Here is a 25,135-nt window from a genome sequence, read left to right on the forward strand (position 1 = left end):
CAGAACTCCCTTGGAGYCAGTCTGACTCCTCTGAAGAGTCAACAGAAGATAGTAATGACCTGAAAAGTTCATTGCCAGGACTGTATTTTTCTTCCAGCTTTTTCTTCCTTCCACATTCTGAAATAATTACTTTCTGATATCCACTCTTTAGCTAAGATACCATAATTTGAATTTCCTTCTTAAACAAAATCAAGCCTAATTTAACATGACCTGATAGTTAAATACTTTCTATTTATTTATTTATTTATTTATTTTGTCATGTAAAATGACCCTGCTGGCTATATTTAGTGCGGGGAGATCTGCTCTCTGGATTAATGTACACAACAGCTGCAGGAACAGTCCTGCTAGAAGGGCATAGCTCTCCCCCTTGAGCTCTCTATTTCCCTTGCTCTCTTTCTCTCTCTCTCTCTCGGAAAAGCATTTGACTGTCAGCGGCAAATGTTTGGCCCAATATATTGCAGCATTAAGCAGTAATCAGAAGCCCATCTAACATTTTACAAAATAATACGCCAACAATTTACAAGAGAACAGAGTAGCTCTTGAGTTTACGTCAACGGAACTTTATACAAATCATGCTCAAGGCACTGCTTACTTTATCAGCAGTTTTGTTTTTGTCATGTGGTTTACATTTTGAAGAAGCTCTAGAGTTTAAGAGTGAAAACAAAATCAGCAGATGTTAATAGAACCATTTTATAAACTTCAGCACTGCTCTTCTCCCTCTTCTACACCTCCTGAAGGTTCATAAGGTCAGGATATTTATTTATTTCCTCTTTTTTTTTTTTCTTTGAGAAAGCATTAACAAAATTAAACAAGCACAGGAAGTTCCTAAATTCTGGTAGCTGAACAGAATTACTTATTTACAGATATCAGATATCATTTGCAGTCAGTTCAGGAGTAAAGTTTTGTTCTTGCCAGACTACCAAAGACAACTGAGAAGTGGGTGTTCTATGCTGTTTTGCTATTCCTGTGTATTCTTTAGAGATTTTGCAGTAGGTTTTGATTTGGTACCCATGGAGTGCTTCTGATCAAGAGCTGCTAAGATTAGCAGCCTAGGTATATTTTATAAGTGAATACAAACATAGCAGCAACTGGATAATGCAATCTAAATCATAGTCTAAGTCACAGGAAAATAAAAAAGTCACTGTTGTAATAACTGATTTAGTACTTGCTTTCATAAACAGTAATACTCTACAAGGACAGGCAAAATAATTCTGCCTAATTTAAATTCCACTTATACATCATAACTAGTAAATATGAATCCAGTGCGACARGGGTTTTTTTATGTTGCAAGGTTCTCACAGAAGGTGGGAAAAAAAAAGAGAGAACAGCAAACAAAGAGAAAAAATACAGAGAGAATGTGAAAAAGAATRAAAGGTGCAATAGGAAAAGAAATTGTAAAACAAAAAATACAAGTCATTTTTCTAAGTCTAATTTAAGGCTCCAGTTTCCTTTCTCACTGGCAACCAATATTTTATGAGAAACAAATCTTATCTGAAAAACAAAACAGCCCGTAGTTTTAAAATTACTGAACACAAAGATGCGCAAACGTCATCTAGATGGCATACCTCCAAAACAGAATGACTGCTTTTCAGGGCTTTTCTTTGCCCGGTTTGTGCTTGCCACATCTGGCTATAGAAGTTATACAAGATTTCTGGTCTTCAGATACACCTTTGCAATTTCTTTGACACTGGTGCCGCTTACACGCATGGGTACAACACACAGAATGTTGCTCAGTGTTTAAGTCACATATGTTACCATTACAGCACTTTATGCAYTGCAGTAATTTGTCAGTCTAGAGTAAGCATGCACAGATTTTTTAAATTACTGTTTAACACTTACAGCTAAGCTGTAGTTTCAGTCCTGAACTAAGATCTTCCAGTAATCCTCAGCCTCMTGCATTGTGGGGATCTCTGCACTGCTCACTCACTCAGTTAACAGGAATAACAGAAATGCCCCAGTGTAAATGCTTTGGGTCACAGTTCATGAAAGTGAATCTGCAGTTTTAGCCACGAAAGGCTTGCAGTGTGGTTTGCCTGTGTTTGGTTCAGAGTAAAAGGAAATTATTCACTGTTAGTCTGATTTTCCATTGTGGACTTCTGTATGTACACTCAGCACCAAACTGTGGACTTACTCTATCTTTTTGAGCCACTCATGTAAACTCTTTCTCATATGGTTAATCCCTAAAGGGAACTGGACTGCAAGTGCTACCTGAGTCACAGCACTTGAAGCACTACACTGTTGTAACATCTGTGGCCCAGCCTTCCCAGGCCAATGGGCAAGGAGCATGGAGGAGCATCCCTGGCAGCCCTCARAGACTGCAGCCATCAGTTCTCTTTTTTGACCTTCTAGTTTAAAAATCRTACTAAAATTATTTTCATTTCAATTTGATCTTACCTGCATTTTCTTAAAGATATTACTTGCTTTGTAGTTCAAGAAGATTTATTGAAGAGGCAAAGAATTTAAGGCAAGGGTAAGAAAGGGTCTAAGTTCTCACTTTAAGCACTACTAAGGGACAGTATTAAACGTGAAAAGATAAATAATTYTGTGATTAGACTAAAAGAACACAAATTGCTATTATGTGATAGCAAGAAGGAATATTTAAAAGGATAAAGAGATTTGAGCATGCTTTATCCTTGAAGAAGAATTGAAGATTTTACTGTTTAAGATGCCCCACTACTGTAACCTCGAGGTCACAGGCCAGGTGAGTAAGTATTCAACGGCATGGCTCCAAGTGAGTGTATGCTCACTGGAACGTCTTCTGCAGAGTGATTTGGAGAGGAGATCTACCTCATCCCATTTCTGACAGGATAAAATCCGATACTTTCTTGTTTCTTCTTTTGTGGGCTCTGTGATTATGCTGTCAGGAAAAGACATTAGGGACAAAATACAGAGGTAATGAAGGAGAACACATTTTACCTCTCACACTTCTAGCAGTAGAAGTTTCTTTCAAAACAGGTGCTTTTACCTTTTGGGTCGCCTTGAAATGCCTATGGATAAAATGGCAAACACTTCCAAATAAGAGGAAAAGAATTGTAGAAGGCACTGACATCACTCCAAAAAGCAGTCTAGACGGATCTGCTGCTACAGAGATATAGACTCTCTTAAATAGTCTTAGCTTCAAATAATTTGCTTGTGGTTTGATATTATTTACATAATGTTCATAAAGTAYTCACCTGTTAAATATATCTCTGTAAATTAGAATTATTTATTATTTGGCATGATACTGTCTAACTTTATATAGACAATAATTCAATTTTCTATTCCCTTTCTTATAAAAAAACACATAGGAATTTAAGTTTAAAGGGAGTTTAAAAGTAGTTTTACCAGTTACAGAGGTGAGGGAGAGTGATTCACAGCTACTCCAAGTAAATCCAGARCAGTTTAAATGAAGTTACTCCAGATTTAAACTGCAATGTAGCTAAGGGCAGAAGCTGGACTACCAAAGGTTGTATATACAGAGGACAGCCTCATTCTACTTATCTGAACAGAAGCAGCAGTAATCATACATCAGTTATAACTACAATTAAGAAATCCCTTGAAGAGTATTTACATTCAAGTCAATGGCAGCAATATGTGAAGATACTTAAAAGACTGCTACCCATCTTTTCACTATTTATAAAATTATATAATAGTGAGCAAGATACAGGTACCAGCCTCTTGCAATCAAATTTATTTTTTTATTCCAGACCAGTTTTAAGGTCTGGAATTTACAAAATGGCTTAGAGACTAAAGGAAATGCAAGCCACACTTAGAATATTAAAAAGATTATATTGGAAAATATACATGGCAAAGCAGAACGTTTCCTAAACACGGACATAACCTTTAGCCTACTTGTTCTTAAAGGAATTTTGTTTCCATCAGATGCTGTTATGCTCCTGGGCTTGGAGGATCCCTCTTTAAATGCCATTATTTAATTATGTTACTTGGAAATGGGAGTTCAGTAACCTGACTTTCTGATTCATTACAAGAAATGGAATTCAAAAGTACTAATGTGTTTAAAACAGAAAAATAAATCACTTACTTTTAAGTAGCTTTCTAAAAATAGTTATTAAAAATATTTTATACCCCTTTCCCCCCAAACGCACACAAGACAGCTAACCTTAGTCTTCTGCTCCAGCCTAACCCTTCATATGCCTGGAGTCTCAAAGTCTGTCTTACAGCAGCTACAGCATGTCAACAGGCAGTAACTGGCAACAGTGACAATGGCAACTGCTAAGTGCAAATTCCTGCAAGCACAGAAGAATGTGATTGTGATCCTCAAATGTCTGGAATATAGATCACTTCTGTCATCTCTCAGCTCAATTTTCTTTGCTGTTATCATACAGTTTAAACATTCATGCAACAGTTAGCACTCAACAGTGTATGGCTAAATAGAATTTGTTTGCAATTAAATTAATTGGAAAAGGATATAGCCTCTAATATTTGTCAGACTTTCCAGTTTCCAAACAGAGGTGCTGGACATCCAGGTCCAGAGCCCTGGTGCGCAAAGCCCACAAAGGTGCCACTATGCGAAGAAAGAAGCAGCTTTGCTCCATGTTCTGATACCAGGGTTTCATACAAAACAGTCTCATATTAAACTTACAGTAGCTTGAAAACCGAGACAGGAACAACATGTATTGAGTCAATTACTCATTTTTAAATCCAACYGAAGGATAAATAAACTGTTTAAATGCTTCTTTTGCAGCTAACCTCTTTATTACAGTTAAGTGAAGGAGTGCTTGTCTGAAAAAACTGTCTTTAGGGCATAAAGCACTCAAAGCTGTCTCTTAYCATAAGAAAAGATGACCTGTATCAGACATATGCAGGAATTCCTTCAGTTCTGCTGAGATTTCACTATTGCTGTTTTCTTAGGAGGAGCCTTTCTTTGGTACCGACTCAGCAACAAGTCTAACAAGCCTCATGCAATGGGGAATGAAAGGGTACACTGTGTCACACAGCGCAAGCTTCCACAATATGATTTTTAGGTCAAATCATTGCCAGAACAAACTGTAGAAGCTAATCCTACCTTTGAGTGTATTTCATCCTAAAGATTACTTGCCTAATAAAATATAGGCATCACATCCTTGTGCAGCTAGTTGGCTAATGGAAACTAGCTCAACAGCTAGCTGGAGAAGTATATGCAATGAGTTTTGCTTTTGACACCTTCTGATGCCTCTCAATAATAACAGGTGTCCAAGGTCACTGCTGCTAGTGCCTGGTTGACAGGGAGAGTAAAAAAGGTTGCCCTCGGTGCATTAGTTGTTTGGTATTGTAGCTAATGAACCAGTCAAGGATAGAGAACTATTGACTGCTGCAGTTATCCCATTTTCAGTCCTAAATGACATCAGTTTAGACTTCTTATCTGTAGTATCCCTCCTTGATACTGGTTCATTAAAATAGAGATTTTTCAGTCTGCAAAATACTTGGTGCTTTCACTGACACCACAGATTCCTGTCTAGTGTGTCCTTACTGGGCTTCAGAGATATCCGTGATTACTGTATACRTTTTTTTCCGCTCCATGAGATGACAGCAGTCTGTCACACTCCCAGAGGCTTATCCCAATACRTGCTGGTAGAGCGTGGGGTGGTTTCTGTGAGGCCACAAAGACACTTGTGTTCCAAAGTCCCAGTCAGAAAAAAATAAAGGGAGGGCATATCTAGGCCAACTGCACATCCTCAGTCTAAACAATTCAGAAGGTCAAGCAAAGAGSATGACAGGATTCAAACCTGGATCTTAGTTTTGCAGCTCAGATAGGAGCCAAAATAGGAATTTGGGCTATTTTAAGGCTAAATTATTATGAATCAATATCATTATTATTTATCATTAATCAAATACAGGACAGTACAATTGTTCCTCTGGCACCACGTTTTTTACTCACTGGAAAAAAGGTTTGAATAAATATTTTGGAAAATACATCGAACTCAGCCTTATTGCTATCCTGCCCAGAGGCCTTGTCTGGCTGCATCCTTGGCTTCATTTGAAACAAAGCTGTTGTCCCCTGACTGTGAAATCTGGAAGGCTTCAGCCTACTCAGWGCTCCCCTCAATCATCAGCCCTCTGTACTGCTTGAAGCTACTACTCCTTGTAGCTAAAAAAAGAAACTAGACACCTCTCAAGACTCATTCATAACTGGGTTGTCTGGAAAYACAACATTTTCCATCTGATTAGAAATACCATGTCATTCACAATATTTTAAAACTTCAGTGGCCAAGTGCTGCCTTAGGTTTACATTGGATTAGTACCCAATTTCTCTCTTTCTAAAAATAGAATAAAAAATTATCTTCTACACAAGCTGAAAATAGAGAAGAGTTAGATACAACATTCAGACTCTGAGTGTGCCCTGAAGAAAAGTGCAGGCTGTCTAAGGACTAAGAATTTGGCATTAGATTCATTCTCATCAGTATCTTGCTTCTCCACGCCAGAAGGAGCACTCTGCTCTCCTGCTTGGCTAGAAGGAAGGAAGTTGTTTCAGCTCCTTTATTGAGAAGCTGCGTGTTTTCTCCCATTCACATGTGCTCAGCTGTCCTCAGAGCAGCAAGGACAGGGCTGAACCATACATTTGTCCATTTGTTTCCCAGGTGTTCGCAGAGAGACTGTAATAGACAAACGGGTTTTGCTCTTCCATGTAGAGCTGTGCTGCCACATCTGGTTGTCTGAATGGAAGGTGCTTTGTGCAACTGTATTAAAGCTAGTCAAAATGAACCTGCAGTGCAAGTTTTGATATGACTACTTCCATTTCATCAAGCATTTCATATTTTCTCAAGGTATAAATCCCTCTTTCTGTCCTTTCTGCAGTAATTTTCATGTAATTTTCCTCCCTTGTGGCAGAAGCCGAAGTGGCKTCTGCACCTTACTTCTTTGCAGACTAACCTTGTACAGCTATTTTGCAAAGCCAAACGTATCTTCTTTTAGAGAGTCTCCTCATATTAGAGGGAATAAGCAGAAATTATTTCTTTTRTGTTTCAATGCTTTGTTTAAAAAAATGAATAGAAGACATACAAGACCCAGAACAAAGTCTCAAATATCCACGSTGAACAAACAGTTGTTTTACTATGGTTATCTGCAGAAAAGCTGCATTTTGGTCAACAATCTCTGTGGAAGTAGATGTGGCACTTAAATGAGAAATTTAAGTAAGATCTTACAAACAGAGAGGGAAATGAAATCTCCAACAGCCACAGTCAGATGATTTCACAAACATTCTTAACAAAACTAATGTAGTAGTCCTTTACCTTTTTTTACTGCAMTAGGTCTTGATCACACAGTATTACTTCTTTACTTGCATTTCTTCTTTAGACTGTCCAGTCCAGTGCTCTCTATAGAAGTGCATCCTCTTTCTTCAGCTCTGATGATGTTTACAGATGTCAAGATGAAATGAAGATGTGCAATTCTGAAATGCTTCAGAAGGAGTGATGAAGAAACCTACCAAGACAAATTACACAACAGTTACACCTTTCCAACCATGTAAAATGTAATGACCTTCCTCTGCAGCATCTAAAACTACAAAAAGCTAGATGGTATCATTTAGCTATAGCTACTTACTAACGAGGTTGTACTGGAGCTGCATCCCTCTAGAGAYGTTATGGGAGGGACTCTACCTCCTATGACTTCGTATTAAAAGCACACACAGCTCTCTTCTTTCAGACTAAGCCAGCTATATGGTGCAGAGAAAAGAGTCAGCAGTGGCTCTRGCTCTTCCCTTCAGTTTTTAAGTAGGATATAGAGAGGCTCCATAGGGTCCAAGTCTAAAGTCAACTTGGCCCTATGTTATAGCCATCTTCTAGATCTGCAGTTCATTCACGTGTGAAGTTTGTCTTTCAGTCTGTAAATTCTTAATGTTAGAATGTATATAAGATCTTCAGAGAAACTGTAATTTAGCTGTGACCTTTATAATATTGAGTAAGCTATCAGCACAAAAACAAGATAATGTAACCCCTTAAATATATTCAGCTTCAGTGAGGYTGTACAGCTGTTTAAGAAGTAAAAGCTGAACAAGCAAAATAATATCTACAGAGCAGGAACTTTATGCCTCAGGGAGACCTCTTTGTTCTCTTAAGAGATTATATTACATTTTCTACCCAGTCATGAAACAGCTCACAACAGTATCTCATGTGGGCTTCCCAAATCAGTGTTCTCTTATGTGCCACAGCTTCACTGAAACACTGTGCCAGATAATTTAACACCAAGTGTTTGATTAGTATTGCAGAACCTGGCTCAGCTTTAGGAGTGAGGCAAAGGGTGCTTTAGCACTGGAATCTGAACTGGGGACTAGACTGAGTGTTTAGAAGCATATAATTTATATGCTATTTTATTTGTAATTTTTCCTATAGGCACAACCTTATCAAAATTTTGGTTTGATGTCTTTGTTGTCTTTACTGATTTTTCTTGTTTCATATTACTAAAATAAAACATCAGATAGAGGGAATTGCATCAGACAGAGGGATTTAGGTCTCAAAATACACATCAGAATATAACAGTTTTACATTCATTCAACAAAGAAGAATATAAAAAGGTCAAAAGGAAGCTTCTATTTCTGAAAATAAAGAAGAAGAGATGTCACTCATATTTATGGAGCAAATACTGCAGCAGTACAGGATATTAACACCTCATTTGCTTTTTACAAGCCTTTCTCCGGGGGTACCTATGCCTCCACCAAACCAGAATGCCTTTCACATCAGAGATGCCCTTTTTACTTTTTTTCTCTTTCACTGGCAGCTTAAGCTACTACATACGGCTGTGAATGGAAATAGCTGAAGCAAGGGCATGCATGTTCCCTTTTCTTGATGCCACTGCAGAAACAGTACCTTCCGCCACGGGACAAATCAGAAACCTCAGTGTAGTAGTATTTGAAATCATCACGGCAAGACTTGCCAGAGGTCATCTATGAGAGCCATAAATGAAGTAGGAAAAGATACTGTGCACTGCATCTTCTGAGAGACAGATTCAGTTAACAGTCACATATTTACTTGTTTCAATATCTCTCTGAAAGGCTGTGAATAGGGTTTGTCATCATAATTAAGCCACCTTAAGATGATTGTGTTAATAGGATGTCTGAACTCCTTTCATTCATATTGGCTCTTGTGTAGATAAAAAAGGAGAATAGCATATAGAACTACTGACTTAAGTATCAAAAAGGAAAAATTAGGTTCGCTTATCAGGCAGTCAGGTTAAAATTGGGCCTTGCAATACTTCTCATCTGTGGTACATTTTTTCTGAATGAGCATGATAATGATTTTGAAAGACCTATAGTACAAATGATGTTCACATTGAGTAATGATGTAATTCTCTACCTACTGTAAATAGACAATTCATTAGAAATAATGCTTACTTTAAGAAGGTATAGGAAGTACATTACTGTTTCCTACAAAGCAATATCTTTAAGAGATGAATTATCATTATAGAATATTTTGTTTCCCTTCCTCCTCTCATACCTCAAATGCTTTTGAGGGTTCATTTACTTACTAGCTCAGTGTCTTTCAAGCGGTATTTATTTAAAAGTAATGTCATTTCCCCACAGCTTTCAGYCTTTGAAATACCCAGCATTTAATCTATCTGATGAGATGATTGATTCTTAGCTCACACATCAGCAGTTACAAAGATTTTGACACTGAAACTCAGTTAGTAACTCTGTTGATATTTTGCCAGGAACAAAGTACAAATTATTACACTTGGAGTTGCTTTAGCCATACATGCTACCCACAGTAAAAAATAACAAAAAAAAAAACGGATTTTACTGAGTAAAAGCAATACAATCTGGTGCTGAGTGTGTACAGAAGCAGGCTTTTTGTAAAATAAGGCCATACTTACAAGTTAATAGACAGCACACACACGCACTTTGAAAATGTTGTGTTCTGCTTTTCAGAAGCCTGTGATTCTGTGCAATTAACAAATTTGCTATTGATAAGGTGTGCTCCTATTTGTCCTTTTTGTTGACAGCATGCAAGACGACAGTTTAGAATCCTCTACTTCAATATCTCAACTTCTGAGAGAAAGTTATTTAGCTGAAACTAAACACCAAGGGAACAGAGAAAGAAGTAGATCAGAACCAACTTCACATAATTTCCATTATGGCAACACTTCTGGTGATTCAGATGAGGTAGCTCCTCCAGATGACCTTCCAGATCTCTCTGCCTTTTTGAGCCAGGARGAGTTAGATCAAAGTGTAAACCTTGCAAGACAAGCTATTGATCAGAATCCACTTGAAACTAAACGGGACGAGCTTCAGACACATTCACATCAATCCTCCGATCTGCTGAAAAACACCGGAAAAACAATTTCAAACAAACAAACAGCTCAGTCTGCAGCTTTGAAAACGTCAGACAATGGCCTGCACTCAAACTTTTGTCAGGACCATGTCAGAGATATGAAGGGCTCCAAAGGGAGCTCTCAAGATCTGAAGAAACAACAGCTTCCTTCTGAATCAGAATCGAAAAAGGAATTCTTAAACAAAGCAGCTGATTTTATTGAGGAGCTCTCGTCACTTTTCAAAGCTCACAACTCAGAAAGAATAAGACCTCGAACATGCAAAAACTACCGGAGCAAAGCTGATTCTAAGAATAAGCCTGCTCAAAAAGGTACCTCTAGCTTTTCTAGTACATCAGAAAACAGAGAAAGACTTTCCATTCCAATACCTCAAGACTTGGAAAATAAACCAGAGAAAACATTTGAAAAAATAGATGATCAACAGACGGCAAACTTGGAATCTATCAATCAATTAGCAAGTGCAGAGCTAAAAACAGAGTCAGAATCTGCATCTGTATATTCTGATGAGCCCATTGGACAACCACCACGCTTTACTCAAAAACTGAAGAGCAGGGAAGTTCCTGAAGGAACCAAAGTGCAATTGGACTGCATTGTGGTAGGAATCCCAGCACCAGAAGTCAGGTAAAAATATTCTGCACTTGCCATTTTGTATTTCTGTACCATTAGGTGTATGCCTTACACTTCTCAGCCATTTTGATAATGTGTGTTTCAGTAATCTGTAGCAGAAATCCTTTGATCTTGGTTATCAAAATTGGTTAAGAAAAACAATTATTTTCTTTAAATCATACAAATGGTTGACTATATTTTAAGACAAAAAATTCTGGGGCCCACTATCTTCTTTGAATTTTAGAGAACTGTTTTTAAAAGCTGTACTTTCATAACTAAAAGAAAGTGCTACCACTTGAATGAGAAATGCTAGTGATCTTTACGGAAATAAAAAGAATGATTGATTGTGTAAACCAGTGAAAAACACTGACGGCTATGAGACTTAGGCCAATGTTTGAAGGTATTTGAGATGATCAAATATAGGTTCCTATAAACACAAAAACACCAAAACACCCTAATTAATTGATACTTAATCAAGTTGTGTGACTAGCCTGCTAAATCCAATGCTACAGTTTTCACCTATATCTACAAGGATTTTGAAGATCAAATAGGCAATATTTGCACAGATCATTGGAGATGAAAGGAAATGTGAAAGAGCTACACTTTATTAATCAATGACATCAATGAAATAAGAAACAGATTATTATAACTTTTGTATRTATCTTGAAAATTCTTGGATCTTATTGATATTTCTAAATCTAAATTAGTTTATGCAGAGCTCATAAGGCCAAATTTACCTCTCATTTACAATAATGGAATTCTACTTCCTTTGCTGGAACTGCACCAATTCAAGAGAAAGGAAAATTCTATCCCTCTTACAGAAAAGTGCTATACATATTTGCATCCTTTCTAACATCTGCAGTATCATGAATACCTTTAGTCTAGATAGCTGMCAGTTCTTTTCTCGGCATTTTAGAAATCTCTGTTGCTTTTCTAAATATTGAAAAGAAATGTTTGCATCCTCAGCATCTAATTAAGGGACTTTGAGCTTCACAGACAGTCCACATTTTCCAGTTGTCAGCTCATCTAATGAAATCTYGTTGCAGTCTTGCACTTCCTTACATACTTAAGACAGAGATGGGTACAGCACTACTGCCACTTCTACTGCAGTCAACAGCTCTATCATCTTTCTCATCAAATTAATAGGCACCATCATCAACTGGTAACTATCTCCATGTCCAAAGATGGATGCTCCAAAGATTTGTTTGGTAAAGAATCTTTGTCTTCCACTCCCTTGGCTTCCTGACACAATTTGTGACACATCAGCTGCTATATTTTCAGAAGGAAGAAGCTTTTACAACATTTTATTAAAGACATAGAAACATGGATCTACAAATAAATCCTCTTTTTTTGGCTAGTCTTCAGTTATGGACAATCTTGTCATGAAGACAAGAATTTTCCCAGCTTATAGGGTCCTCTTCCAAATTGTGACTGCCAGACCATTTTGTCCTACTAGTACCTTCAGCAGTAACCAATAGGTTCTCAGTCCCTAACAAGACCTTGACATGTGGTACTACATTGGGTATCTTGTCCATGACAGAAATGTAAATTTCTAAAGACTAAACAGTTTGTTTACAAAGTAGGTATCTGTGCTGAAGCTAGAGGGAAATGTTTTGTTCRGGAAGAATATGCTTTCTACTATTTTGTGTCCAAATGCACTACTACAAATGTTCTATTGAGGTCAGCATTTAAACTGAAGGCCTTAAAGAAGCCTGATCAAAGAAGAAAATGGTCAGAAATTTGCCTTTTTGACAGAAAAGCTGAGCAGATAGGGAATATTACCATAACCTAGATACTAGCACCCTTTTATGAAGACATCTTTTGTTTCTAAAGATTTTGAGACTGATTTCCCCAGTCACTTCTTTTGATAATACTTCTGGATATTAAAAATGTCAATAGGATCCCTAACCTGGACATGAGAAATAACTTTTCTTTCTCTTATTGTTCACTATTTATAATAGAATGAAAACAAATGAAACAATTTTCTCTTATGTGTGTACATCTGTACACAAACTCAGTCCTGCTTTATTTGTATTCAGAAAAGAACACTGACTGGCTCACTTATACACATATGCTCTGGCAAACACTATTAAATATACACATTTCTCCAGAAGGCCACAGCACCATCTTCTTAAAAGTGCACCACACCATACCCACACAACATAAAACTGATAAGAGTATTTGTGCTATCTAAGTTCAGGYATTTAACAAGTATCTGAATTAGAAGCTGAAACTATAAAGTCACTGAAGCCTCACAGGGCAAATCAGAAAATCCAGAACAATAAGTCATCCCATGGCGTACYATGGATGTCCAGGATGCCTGAACTGTGCACCCAGTTCAGGGCCTGTTTGATTCCATGGAATTGCAGGATGGAATCTTTGTAAGCTGAGCTTATTTCTGTCCCAACAGAACTAAAGTTTTTTCACTGAAATTTCTATCTTAACAKTTGATTTTGTTTATTTTAAATAATAAATTAAGCTACTTATGTGCATGACAGTCAGTATGGGAGCCTTTACACTCCTATAAAACAGGTATCAGCCAGCCTTTCCCACTGATAATACACTGCARGCACTGCATAGCACCGAACAGAAATGCCTACTTCGTCTGCTGACTCAGGCTTGTAGCCAGACCAAGGTCTCAGAAGAGCTAACCCGGAAGTCCAAAATGGACTGAACACCTTTCTAAGGGCATGGGCACACAAATAGGTTACTAGAGAATATGAGGCTCCTGCCAGTTGCACTAACTGCTCAAGCATGCTCTACATTAAGTGACAGAAGGTTCCTTGCATTCATTGCAGCCTGTCAGGGCACAAGGGATTCAGCGCATGAAGGAAGAGGGAGGCTAATTTACCCTGAAATCGTTCATTCAGGGGTGTGTATGGGTGTGTGTATGGGTGTGGGGGTGTGTCTGTACACATACATGCTGTATTAAGGAGAAAACTGGGAAGGTTAGCTTCTTGAAAAGAGTTTCCTGATTATAAYTGTTTGTCAAGTGCATTTTTTTTCCTGTTCATTCAAGATTCTTTCAGTTCCAATGTGTAGGAGTAACACGTAAAGAAATCCGTTTGCCTAAGTGATAAATTTTCATGTACTGTCAGTGATCACGGCCTTTTTAGTCACTGTCACGGCRAAAGGAAACCAGAAAGCAACTTACTTTGGGATATGTGTTCCACAAGCCATGGGAATTGTGAGAATGCACTATTCACTAAAAATAGTTTGTCTTTGACCTGCTGCTAGAGTTTCCAGAGTAGTGAAGAAGGCATCCTGCTGGCTGTAGATAGATGCTAAATTGTCTCCAATGCCAGGCTTAGAACTGGTGACCACCTTGCTTTGAGGTAACAGCCTTCTGAGGTTTATGGCTAAATCAAAATCTATGGATCTATGCAAGGAAAGGAGAGAGTTTTTTAATAGACAAAGAAGATATAGATACAAAAATCAGTAGTCCCAAGAACTGAATAATTGACAAGGCAGCAACTGATGAAAGAAAGCTTAATGCTGGCTGGCTCTAAGGCATGATTTCTTCTTTCCTCAATGTAGCTGAAGGCCCCGTTCAGTAAACGAGTTTCCCTTGGACACTTACGTGCTAATTCATGCTTGACTATGTCCATGTCCTCTGTCCCTTCACTGGACTTCCTAATCACAGAAATCAATCATAAGGTACTTGTAATGCTTGTAATATCTATACTTAGAGTGYAGGAGTGGTGCTGTGGGAGCCCAGAACTTTGTGAAACTGTAACAAGATTCAAAACGCTCTGTAATGTATTTTCTCAGTCACTACGAGGAGCAAACAGATGGTTATACTGACATAGTTTGGATTATAAGAGATATAAGAGGTTTAGAAGCAAATTGATGTATCACAGGAATGGGAAGATAGTAAAATATGATGGAAATACCACGAAAAATACTGCATTTGAAAATGAGGGAGTACAAAACTACTCATGATGTAAAAAATAGTGTAAATGACATACATGATGGATCTGGGTCAAARTATTATTGGCAGTGGTAAAAGCAGTATAATTTACAGGCTTGGCGGGTAACTATTTGGTATATAGGAGGACTTAGTCAGGGACAGGAAACTGGATGGAGGAGCAAGAGAACAAGCTGGGAACTGACTGAAAGTATCAGTATACRAAGTGCTAAAAACCTGCTTGGCTCAATACAGAGCTGTCCAAATCTTTCTGAAGATAACTCTGCCTTAATGTAAAGCTGGCCAGTATCACTGTAAATAAGCCCACATGTTTTAGAGAAATGTAACTAAGCACATCATTAGAGAAAGCTGGTTAAGCCTATCTATCCATAAAGAAGTTCAAATTAAAGGTTACTCATTTTTTTAAGTATCACCATGCACTGTCATAAGGAATAAATGCAGTGACATAAAAAGAGGAACAGAGATTCATCCTGTAGTTCATGAGCTTGTAGTAAGCTCAAACATTAGCTCACAATTAAAGAACATTTCTACAATTATTGATTGATTAATTTACTCTGACTATAGTGGAGGTTAGAAATAAGCATTTAAGAGAAGTGTCTGGCATATTTGCAAAAAAAATTAAAGGTTTTGATGACCTCCTTCTCAAGCTTCYTTCTACAGCTCTGTTTCTGTGTGACTAATGATAGGTATGACATTCACTCCTCTCCATGAGCAGAGTGCTCCATATTCCTTCAAGTTCAGAGGTGCCTACATTTCTCCAAACTGTTTGGCTCATCATTCCTAGGTTAATTTTACTTATGAATCACGTTGCATGGTTTGGCATACACAGCCATCCTGGAAGTGTCATGAGGATTTGATGTTCTAAAAACAGGCTGTATGTCATACGGTTTCCATGAAAGCATTCTTTAACATAGGCATAGATAGCTTAAAAGGTGCATTTTAGCACTGCTTTAGTTAAGGAAAACAGATCTGCCATTAATTACAGATTTTAGAGATGCTAAAATCACATAAGATTGATTAAGAATTTTTTTTCCTTTTGCCAAAAGAAAGCCTTTATCTGTTTTAGAACTCCAAGGCTACAGAGCCAAACTTCTGTTACATGCAACTCCAATCAAGTCAATGGATTTATCCCTAGGATGAATTTGGCACAGTGGATGACACTGCCTGTGCTTGATGTGAATCTGCCGTGTATGATGAAGCTATCATTACAATTCATGGCAGGAATGAAATGTCAGTGACGGAGAGTATTGCTACTTTAGTCGTGTCACGTATCTCAATGTCAGAACTCCTCTTGCAAATGATATCTCTTTGCTACCACGTACAATGTTTCAATGGTAAGAATAAAATAAAATGTCAAGAAGCAGCCATACCAAATATTTCCCTAAAGCTTACAAGACAGAAATACTTGTTTTTCACTTATAAGTGCTGCAAAAAGATAATGTATCTTTACCACACTCTTTTTCTTGGCTTAATCTCAAAATAATTTAACATTAAGTAAGTAATGTGAAATTAGTGACTAAAGAGCAGATTGCATAGGAAAACTAAACCCAGGCTTGAAACAGAAGTTTACTCCTGAAGTTTTACATTGCAAATTTTGGACTGGTCAAAGGAAAAAATAACTGCAAAGAAAAGCAGCAACTCAGGCCTGCCTCATCATCTCTTTGAGTCTATTAAAGGAATATGCTACTCATGTATTACTAAAATAACTGGGAGAAATAACTTGCAAAGAGGCAAAACTTGTTTTTAATTTTGTTTATAAGAAATCAGGTTTCACCTCACAAAGGCATGCAATACAGACTTATCTATGCAAACAGAACAGGTTGATTRGAAAAGCTGATCAGCAGGAACACAAAGAATTCTTATATCTTACTGGTGATTATATCACAGCATTTTGTATAATACGTTTTGCTTTGTGTCACTTGAGTGAGGAATCACATTTGAGAGGACACAGAGATATAATATTACTGTACTGCTTAAGTTATTGTAACGTTCTGAAAAGATGCTGCTGAAAATGAGATCAGATTCTAGAACATGGATATTCCTCTCTTTAATAGCTTTTCATAAGTGCTRAAGCTAACATGTAAAACAAGACTACATTATAAGGAAGAGGCATGAGGGAGGTATATAAAAAGACATGAGTAAGTGCCATGACTCAGCTCCCAAGTTACACAATTGCCTACATGAATTACACATCCAAATGCCCATTTGCATATTCAGACACCCAATTTGTGACTGTAGTCACACAGCCGTGCATAAACCCTCAGTCTTCTCTCCTAACAATGCGACTAYCATCAATTATCACCACTTGCAACTCCTGAAAACAACAGAAGAATAAATTATACTATGTATAAAATCAAGAAATTTGCCCTTTGAGATCTCAGGAATCCTACATAATTTCTATGTCTGGAATCTAAAAATGGCCTTTTCAATCAACCTGGTTGTACACGTTACTGTACTTCTGCATTGGGACTGCTAAAATTGTCCTTTACTTACCCAGAGCTGTTAGAGCTATTCCTTTATCCCGAGCATTAACTGTTTGAGTTTGTGATACCAAGTGCCCTGTCTTTCATCTCCAGTAYTAGGTGTGGTGTCTGCACCTACATGTCTGAACAGAACAGCAAATGTAATATGAACTTTTGTGGAGCACAGGCCATCAAAATAAGGCTATATCTAATTACTAGTGGGGAAAATAACTGACTTGGGCAAGTCATTATGGGCAAAATTTAAACCAACTGTAGCTGTTCTTTCTGTTTGAAGGGGTTTGTATTAAAGGATCAGATCCTTGGACKGTAGTGGAATTACAGCTCAATTGGAAGAAAAAAGTTTAAAAAATCATTATTTTTAAAGGAAATTTATTTTTATTTTGAATGGAAATGCAAACTAATTCTTTCAAAATAAATATGTATATACTTAAACTATTGATACGATTAAGTGACCATAAAGGAATAAAAAGCAGGTTTTGCAAAGGAAAATGTTAGCAAGGAACCATACAGTCTAGTCTACTAGGAAGTAATAGATAGTAAAATAATAATAATAGCTATATATATATATGTATATATATGAAAARTGATAGTTAGATATGTGTATATATAAATATATATATGAATAGTGATAGTGAAATCCATTAAATCCATCAGTTTGYAGACAATCTTTTTAAGAACAGTGAATTTGCCATTTAAAACTTATTTCACGGTACTCCCTCAGACATTCTGAAAAAAGATGTTTGGAGACTGGGTAGATACTCAGGAGAAATACATACATTTCTTATATACGTACTTGCTCTGTTCTTACACTCTTCCCTACATGTCTTCTTTTGGCCACTGTCAGAGACAGGATGCTGGGCGAATTAGACCTGTAATCTGAGCCAGAACACCTAGTAACACCTAGTAAGTTCTTATTTATCTTGTTATGTGTACTAATCCACCTGGCATCCAAGGACATGTGCATATATTGACTACTGTCTCCTAAATTTCCARAGGTGCTGCACATTGCCTGGATTTGGTTAATATCCAGAGAGGTGTTTATGCTGTATTGTGAAATGCCTTAAACAAAGTTCTTTGAGGCTTGAGAGGTAGCACGAAAGGCTGCTGAAAGCTATCCTGAAGCGAAGTGCTATCCTCACCAGACTGCTCACTGACAGAAAATACCTCAGAGCATCTCAGTTTGTCCACCAGAGTGGTAGAAAACCTATCAAATGAGCTCACATTCACTTCAAGCAAACAGTTGTAGCAATTTAAGATGCAGCTACAGCCTCTTGACTGCGCAGCCTCTTCTTTTGGAGGTTACTAACACTTAGCAAAAGTGATATAGAGGTTCAGTTATCCTAGCTCCATACCTCTAGTGTTTTAGTGCAAACTGATTTTCATCAGAGCCGAATTGAGACACCTGGGCCTTGGWATGCACCTGAATCTGCCACCCGTGCTTTAGAGTGAGTAATCTCCAGCAAAGAAATCAACATCAGGCTGGTAACATTTTCAATACAGATGCCAGATCTCCTAGAGCTTGTCTATCGCAATTTTAATGTTCAAATGGAAGAGAACCACCTAACTTTGATTGAAGTTGTCCRTACAAAGCAGTGCCAATTTCTCATTGGTAAAACTGCAAGAGGGATGTGAGTGTATTTTATAGAAGCAAATCTGTACATTAACTGTGAAAAGTCAGGGAAGAGAGCTGGGGCACTTTCTTATTTTTTTTAACAAGATAATATTTATGACATGACTGCCAATTGCAACTGAAAGTGTTATTTCCATGAAGGTTGTTTTCTAAGACCAAATTTCAATCCTTCTTATAACAGAGGCTGCCAACTTCAAAAGAGGATAAGCGAACACAAAACAGGACTTTAAGTTCCAGCTCTTTAGCTACAAAGTACTGTTTTTCAAAAAGGTAATTTTGTGACAAGCAGTGTGATTCACTCTACGGTGCAGGAACTCCCCTGCAGAAGACTGACCTATACAGTTTCCAGGCTGTATAGTCAAGTCAGTTCACTGTACAGCTAGAGATTACACTAACATGCAACTCCAAGTAGACTGGGGAATACCCTGTCTACTTTAAGGAAGCCACACTGGACAGCTAGGATTGATGGTGCACAAATAGTACGCAGTTTACTTTTTAGCTATGTAATCAGCATTTAGGTTCCAGCTTCGTACTCCCTCATACCTCAAAGGCCCTTTGAGGCTCACTTTTCAGTTCTTCATTATGCTTCTACTGGAGTCTGGTTCTCCATGGTACAGACTGCTTTATACTTTTTTTTTGCCAAGATATTCCCTTGGGGATTTCTTCACGGCCAAATTATATCACAAATTGCTCTACAAAAGTTGTACCTCCTGTTTTATTGTGAGAAAGACTTCTGGCATTGTCACAGCATCAGTAAGGTTGGAAGAGACCTCTGGAGATCACCTAGTCCAACCTCCCAAAGATTTCTTGGTGCTGGTTCCACTGGGGCTTGAACCCAGAACCTTCAGYGGGTAAAGCAGATGTGATAACCACTACATTGTCCTTCTAGTTGTCAAGTTGTYTGCCTAGATAAACAACWWCTTTTTGCCTTACAGGTGGTATTGTGAAGGGAAAGAACTTGAAAACTCACCAGACATTCAAATTATCCAGGCAGGAGATCAGCACTCCTTGGTTATTGTTGAAGCCTTTGAGGAGGATACAGGACGTTACTCGTGCTTTGCTTCAAACATCTATGGAACAGACTCCACTTCTGCAGAGATTTACATAGAAGGTAATGTTAGCAATTGTTGCAGAATGAAATTCGTAACACAAAATTATGATACAATTAGATACTTGGTATAGTAACTGTATATTAGATTTGTTGCACAGAATCCATACCAGGAAGTTAACAGTTTCATTCCTCGTTAACACATTTATTATTTYGCTAGAAAACATTCTTCAAACAAGTATTATGACTTCCCGTTCCACGTACTTTTATTGTGTTGTTTCCAGAGATTGTATATATCTCATTATAAGATGAAAGTCTAAAAATACAGAGATTCTGATGCCACCCTGTATTTTTTATCTGTGGTTACTTAAGGGAAATAAAAGAAGCCTTATCTGTGTATCTTATTTTTATTAATCTCTTTTCCCTTCAGCCATTAGTAGAAATTGAATATAGGGTGGTTTTTGCCTTTTTCAATGAGAAAAATGTAAAAGTAGCCTGATCCTAACCTGCTATTGGGACCTTGTAACCAAAATATAATGGTACATATTCGCAATTTGATCTTTTACTTGCACAATAGATGTTCCAAACAAAACAAAGTATGTATCAGCAAATTTAAGAGTCTTTTCTTTCCTCTTAAGTTATTCAATATATCCTACCTTGCTTAAAGATACTTGTTATATGCCTTTCTGTTTTTTTTTTTTTTTTTTTTTTTTTTTTTTTTTTTTTTTTTTTTTTTTTTTTTTTTTTTTTTTTTTTTTTTTGCATCCATCATTATGCTATTAGGATTGCAAATTTAAAATACATATACAGAATTTTTTTTTCTCCTGTATTTCTTTAGTTGCCAGGCAGAGAAATATCATACTGTGAGTACCATCACTGACAACAGTGGGACCATTCATAAATTAAACTATCATCTACCCTACTTAATGCAAGGGTACTTTTCCTTTGCTGTTATTCTTCTTCCACATCTCTAATCTGACAGTGAAAGGACAAATCCTTTTTTTAGCATTTGCACTGCCCCTGATATTAATGGCATACTTGGCAGGGATTTACTAGTTCTCAAGACTGGGGCCAAGGCCTGCTTTTACCTAATGCAGTGGAGGCTGGATGGAAGCCATGGCTGGAGGAGATGCTCATTGGCAGGGACCACGGAGAAAATGCACATTTCAGATGCAGTGAAGGTTGAATCAGAAGAGTAAAATGCCTCAGTAAGACAGCTGTCAGTAAACTCAGCTAATGTCTTCTTCTCCAGACCGTGCTACACGGCACTAGCATAGGAATAATAGATATGATTCCAGATCTCTCTCTCCTCCACATTTTTTTGTTTGTTTGTTTGTTTTACTCATAGAATCTGGTATCTGAGAAAAAAGCTCTTACTTAACCCACAGCAGCAATCAAAGACTAAATCATACTAATGTCATTTTAAAGAGAAACTGAGGAGCACCCAGGTGGGCATTCACTCTTGGAAGATGTTTTCCTCACTTCAGCTGCATACTGTCTAAATCTGCTAATGCAGATAATGTCCATAGCAGTTCTGCATCTTACACAGCATGCAGTTTTGGCTAATTTCCACTGCAACATGGTTCTTTCTTTTGGCATAGCTTTATAATATATATGCTTAGAATGTTCTAGAGGGAGTCTTAATAAAAGTTCGCATGATTCTTAGACAAATTTCTCCAAATTCACTCTGCTAAGTGATTTTTTTTCTGTTTCTTTCTTTCTTTCTTCTTCTTNGGTAGGAGTCTCCTCCTCTGACTCTGAAGGCGAAACCATCAAAGACGAAATGAATCGGTAAGTTTGATATATATTAAATCTTCTGTATTTCTCATAGATTAAAAAAACCCACAAGTAAGAGCAGAAATTTCAGTTTATATTCACATTTTGCAGCTTCCAACATGTTAAGCTTTGGGTTTGTTGTTGTTGTTTGTGTGCTCAAACAAACCTTAAAATATTATTTCAAACTTTATATTAAATGTAGACAAGAGAAGAAATATGCTAAACAAAAGATTAAGCTACTAAAATTAATTTACTAAAATAGATGCTGTTTGACTACACCTGACTTAAATACTGAAGTAAGTGTCTGTCTTGAAAATACAGTGCAGTAAAATTTCTCACATGAAAATATGATATGTCATGCAGATTTCAGCAGAAGATTACTATCCATGAACTACTTAGATTTAACATAAAGAAATTAATATATGTGAACTGGAGTTAATTGAATTGATGAGTGTACAGGAGAGAAAAACTGCCAGATGCATTTAACCTAAAACCTTGGAATTTTTTTATTTTTCCTAAGTGAAATCTATTCCCTGTGCATTTAGTACTTGATCCAATGTTGTTAGAATGAACAGATGTCCTTCTATCAATGGGGAAGATAGTCATACTGATTGAAAACCAAAATAATCAATGTTTTATTTTGAACTCCTTTGTACATATGAATTCAATCCCAAAAGCAATGAGTGCAGCATAAAGAGAAACTTTTGATCAGATAGACTTATATGCCTGGATTTTTTCATTATTTATTAAGGCAGGTTATATTCACTACATATTTCATTTTCTTCTAAAATACAAGAGAAAATACTACAGTGTGTTTGACTGACTTCAACACAGCATAAGGCAAACCCAGTTTTACGTGATTTTTCTACCTCAAAGTCATAAAATACTCCAGATGAGATTGGTTCATTGACTGCCAAATTTAGCAAATAATATAAAACATCAGAGCAACAATGGTTCACAGGTTTTCAGATCAATTGCTAAGTTTTTGATAGTTCTAGCTCAGACTTTTCCAAAAGTCTCAAGTACAACATTGTTTTTCCCATTAGATGCTGATGTAGTGTTTGTTGACCATGATCCTGATCATTTGATGGCATCTCTAGGTTGCTTACCACATTAAATTTTGAAGAAATGTGTTGCATTCTTTATTTCTTAGGAAAAAAGGAAAGCTGCTCTGACATTGTAGCTGGATGTCCTCAAGTCAGAATTACAAAATACAGAATTACAAAAGATAAGATTTGAGTATAATAGGGCATCTTTTTATTTTTGCTTAGCCTCCAGCTGTCATCACAACAACCTGAACACCTGTAATGGAAGGGAATTAATCTGAGAACAGCTGCTAAAAATATTCACAATTTCAAATGAGAAATCAGTGATCTCAGCAACTATATGTTCACTCTGAGTAAGGCTTCCTGTGATTTGAAGGCTGGCTTTCCTGAGGGGCYTGTGGTACATGCCAAAGCAGCCAATACAACACTTAACAAAACCAAGTAAAAAGACTTCATTGTTTACATTATTTCACTTTGCAGTAAAAACAAACAGGGCCACCTATTTACTTCCATACAGAAACAACCTAACAAAATTGAACAGGTGATGACCTGTACACTACCAAAATTGCATCAGATGTTCACCAGAAAACTTATCTCTCTACTTTTTTCAGCAGAAGATTATCRATTCTCTGTCCAAGTAGACCACAGTATTTCCATTACCTTGTAGGCTCGTAGCTTCATACATTTCAGGGAGCGGTATGCAAAACTGAGAAACTGGCACTGCCCTCTCATGCTGCTCTGAGCTGATGAGAGCAGTTTTCAAGCCATAGTTGAGCTAATCCAGGTCATTTTATTATATTTGCTGTAACTGAAGCACTTATGAGTGATAAGCAGCCTGATTCTTACAAAATGCAATTTACCTGGGCGTACACTCTGCTTAGATCAACCGGAATCCAATCTCAGAAGTGAGAGTGGGATTGCTATGTAGCTGGGAAGGACTTTTTGTAGCTTCCAGCTACAAAAAAATACTATGCAAGAATACTACTAAGAATACAAGCAACAGAACGTTCTTTTTGGTTCATCTTTCACAGAACCCCAAAGACAGCCGACATCTCTTTGAATGCAGCATCTCCTACTGCTAAAGCTGCAACCAAGCACCAAGAAACTTCCAAGGCACCATCTGCTATGGTTCAACCTGTGTCTGTACCAGTTCAGCCTGCATCAACACCAGTTAATCAGGTATGGGAAACAATATGGTGTATTTCCAAGGAAAAATGAAGGCTCTTAGAAAGGTATTTCTTCTACAGCTTATGATTCAGAACCCCCAGATTTCCTGCTTTTTACTTTGCTGTGTTGAACTTCAGCTTTGAACAGCATACGCATGCAGTTGTAGCGTACACAGATGTTATGCCTGCCAGCTAACCTTTAGCACCTGGCAGAGGGAAGGGAACCTTTCCTTCCCAGGTTGCAGGCATCTCTGCGGCGGTGAGCAAAAGGAGCAGCTGCCGGCAGCCCAGGCAGCGGCAGGCACCGCACGCACTCCGGCAGGGCAGACTCCACATGCCCTGAAGGGCACTTGGATGCGTAAGTAAGCTCGCTTGCATCTTCATATTGCAGACTGACTCATTCACTTTCAATAGTGACAGCCAATAATTTTTTTCCCTCTCGCTCTTTACAAAACTCACTTCAGATCATTTTTTTAATGTGAAATTTATTTTAGGCTAAATCATTTCACTACTATGTTTACTTTATATGTAGTTATGCTTGTTTAGCATATAACATTTCAATATTCATATTGAAGAGTTTCTAATTAATTTAGCATGTATTTCTAGTCCTTTCTGTTGCAAACTATCAGGACACTCCTAACTGTGGATTCTTTCCTAATAGGAACTATTAGTCATATTTAATTCAAAGTTATGAACAAATAGAACTGAAATGTTAACAAGAAACTTCCTTTGAACTGCGTTTAACATGTCTACAACCTAGAATTAGGTGGCAACCAATAAATGGACACAGAATAGCCGAAGCAATGGAAGTTTACCTTTGACTATGATGACAATAGAATTAAGCCTTTCTAATACATATTGACATAGGTTGCCTAACTCCAGACTGATAGTTTCCTCAAAAATTACCACTTTCAGTCTTGTTGGCTTATAAGATACTACCTATAAAATTTGTCTGTGTTCTCCAAAGATACTGCATGACTAATTCTGCCGATTTGGGGCAGCTTCTATTGCCATCAAAAAGAAAAACTACATTAATCAAGTTGTATATGGAAATTTTGCCAAGAGGAAAGTAATTTCATTTTGATTTCATTAAGGGGAATCAATAGGGAGATATTGCACCTCTGTAAATCTGTTCAGTTTTGGCAAAGGAAGAGATTTACAGTAGCAGTCACACACATGACTTAATTTTCCCTTATTAACATGCATGAATATG

General features: G+C 37.3%; 1 protein-coding gene across 2 annotated transcripts in view; it reads left to right on the forward strand.

The window, feature by feature from the left end:
- MYPN (myopalladin) overlaps positions 1-25,135 on the forward strand; it is a 62,425-nt gene that overhangs the window by 511 nt on the left and 36,779 nt on the right. For both annotated transcript variants that reach the window (XM_085305526.1, XM_085305527.1), the window contains exons 2-5: positions 9,913-10,860; positions 19,822-19,997; positions 21,674-21,725; positions 23,788-23,935. In XM_085305526.1, coding sequence (XP_085161652.1) covers positions 9,914-10,860; positions 19,822-19,997; positions 21,674-21,725; positions 23,788-23,935 — 1,323 coding nt within the window. In that variant the 5' untranslated portion in view covers position 9,913. The remainder of the gene's footprint in view (positions 1-9,912; positions 10,861-19,821; positions 19,998-21,673; positions 21,726-23,787; positions 23,936-25,135) is intronic.

Source organism: Rhea americana, unplaced genomic scaffold, assembly GCF_003343005.1.
Source record: "Rhea americana isolate MKP2758 unplaced genomic scaffold, rheAme1 scaffold_222, whole genome shotgun sequence".
NCBI lineage: Eukaryota > Metazoa > Chordata > Aves > Rheiformes > Rheidae > Rhea > Rhea americana.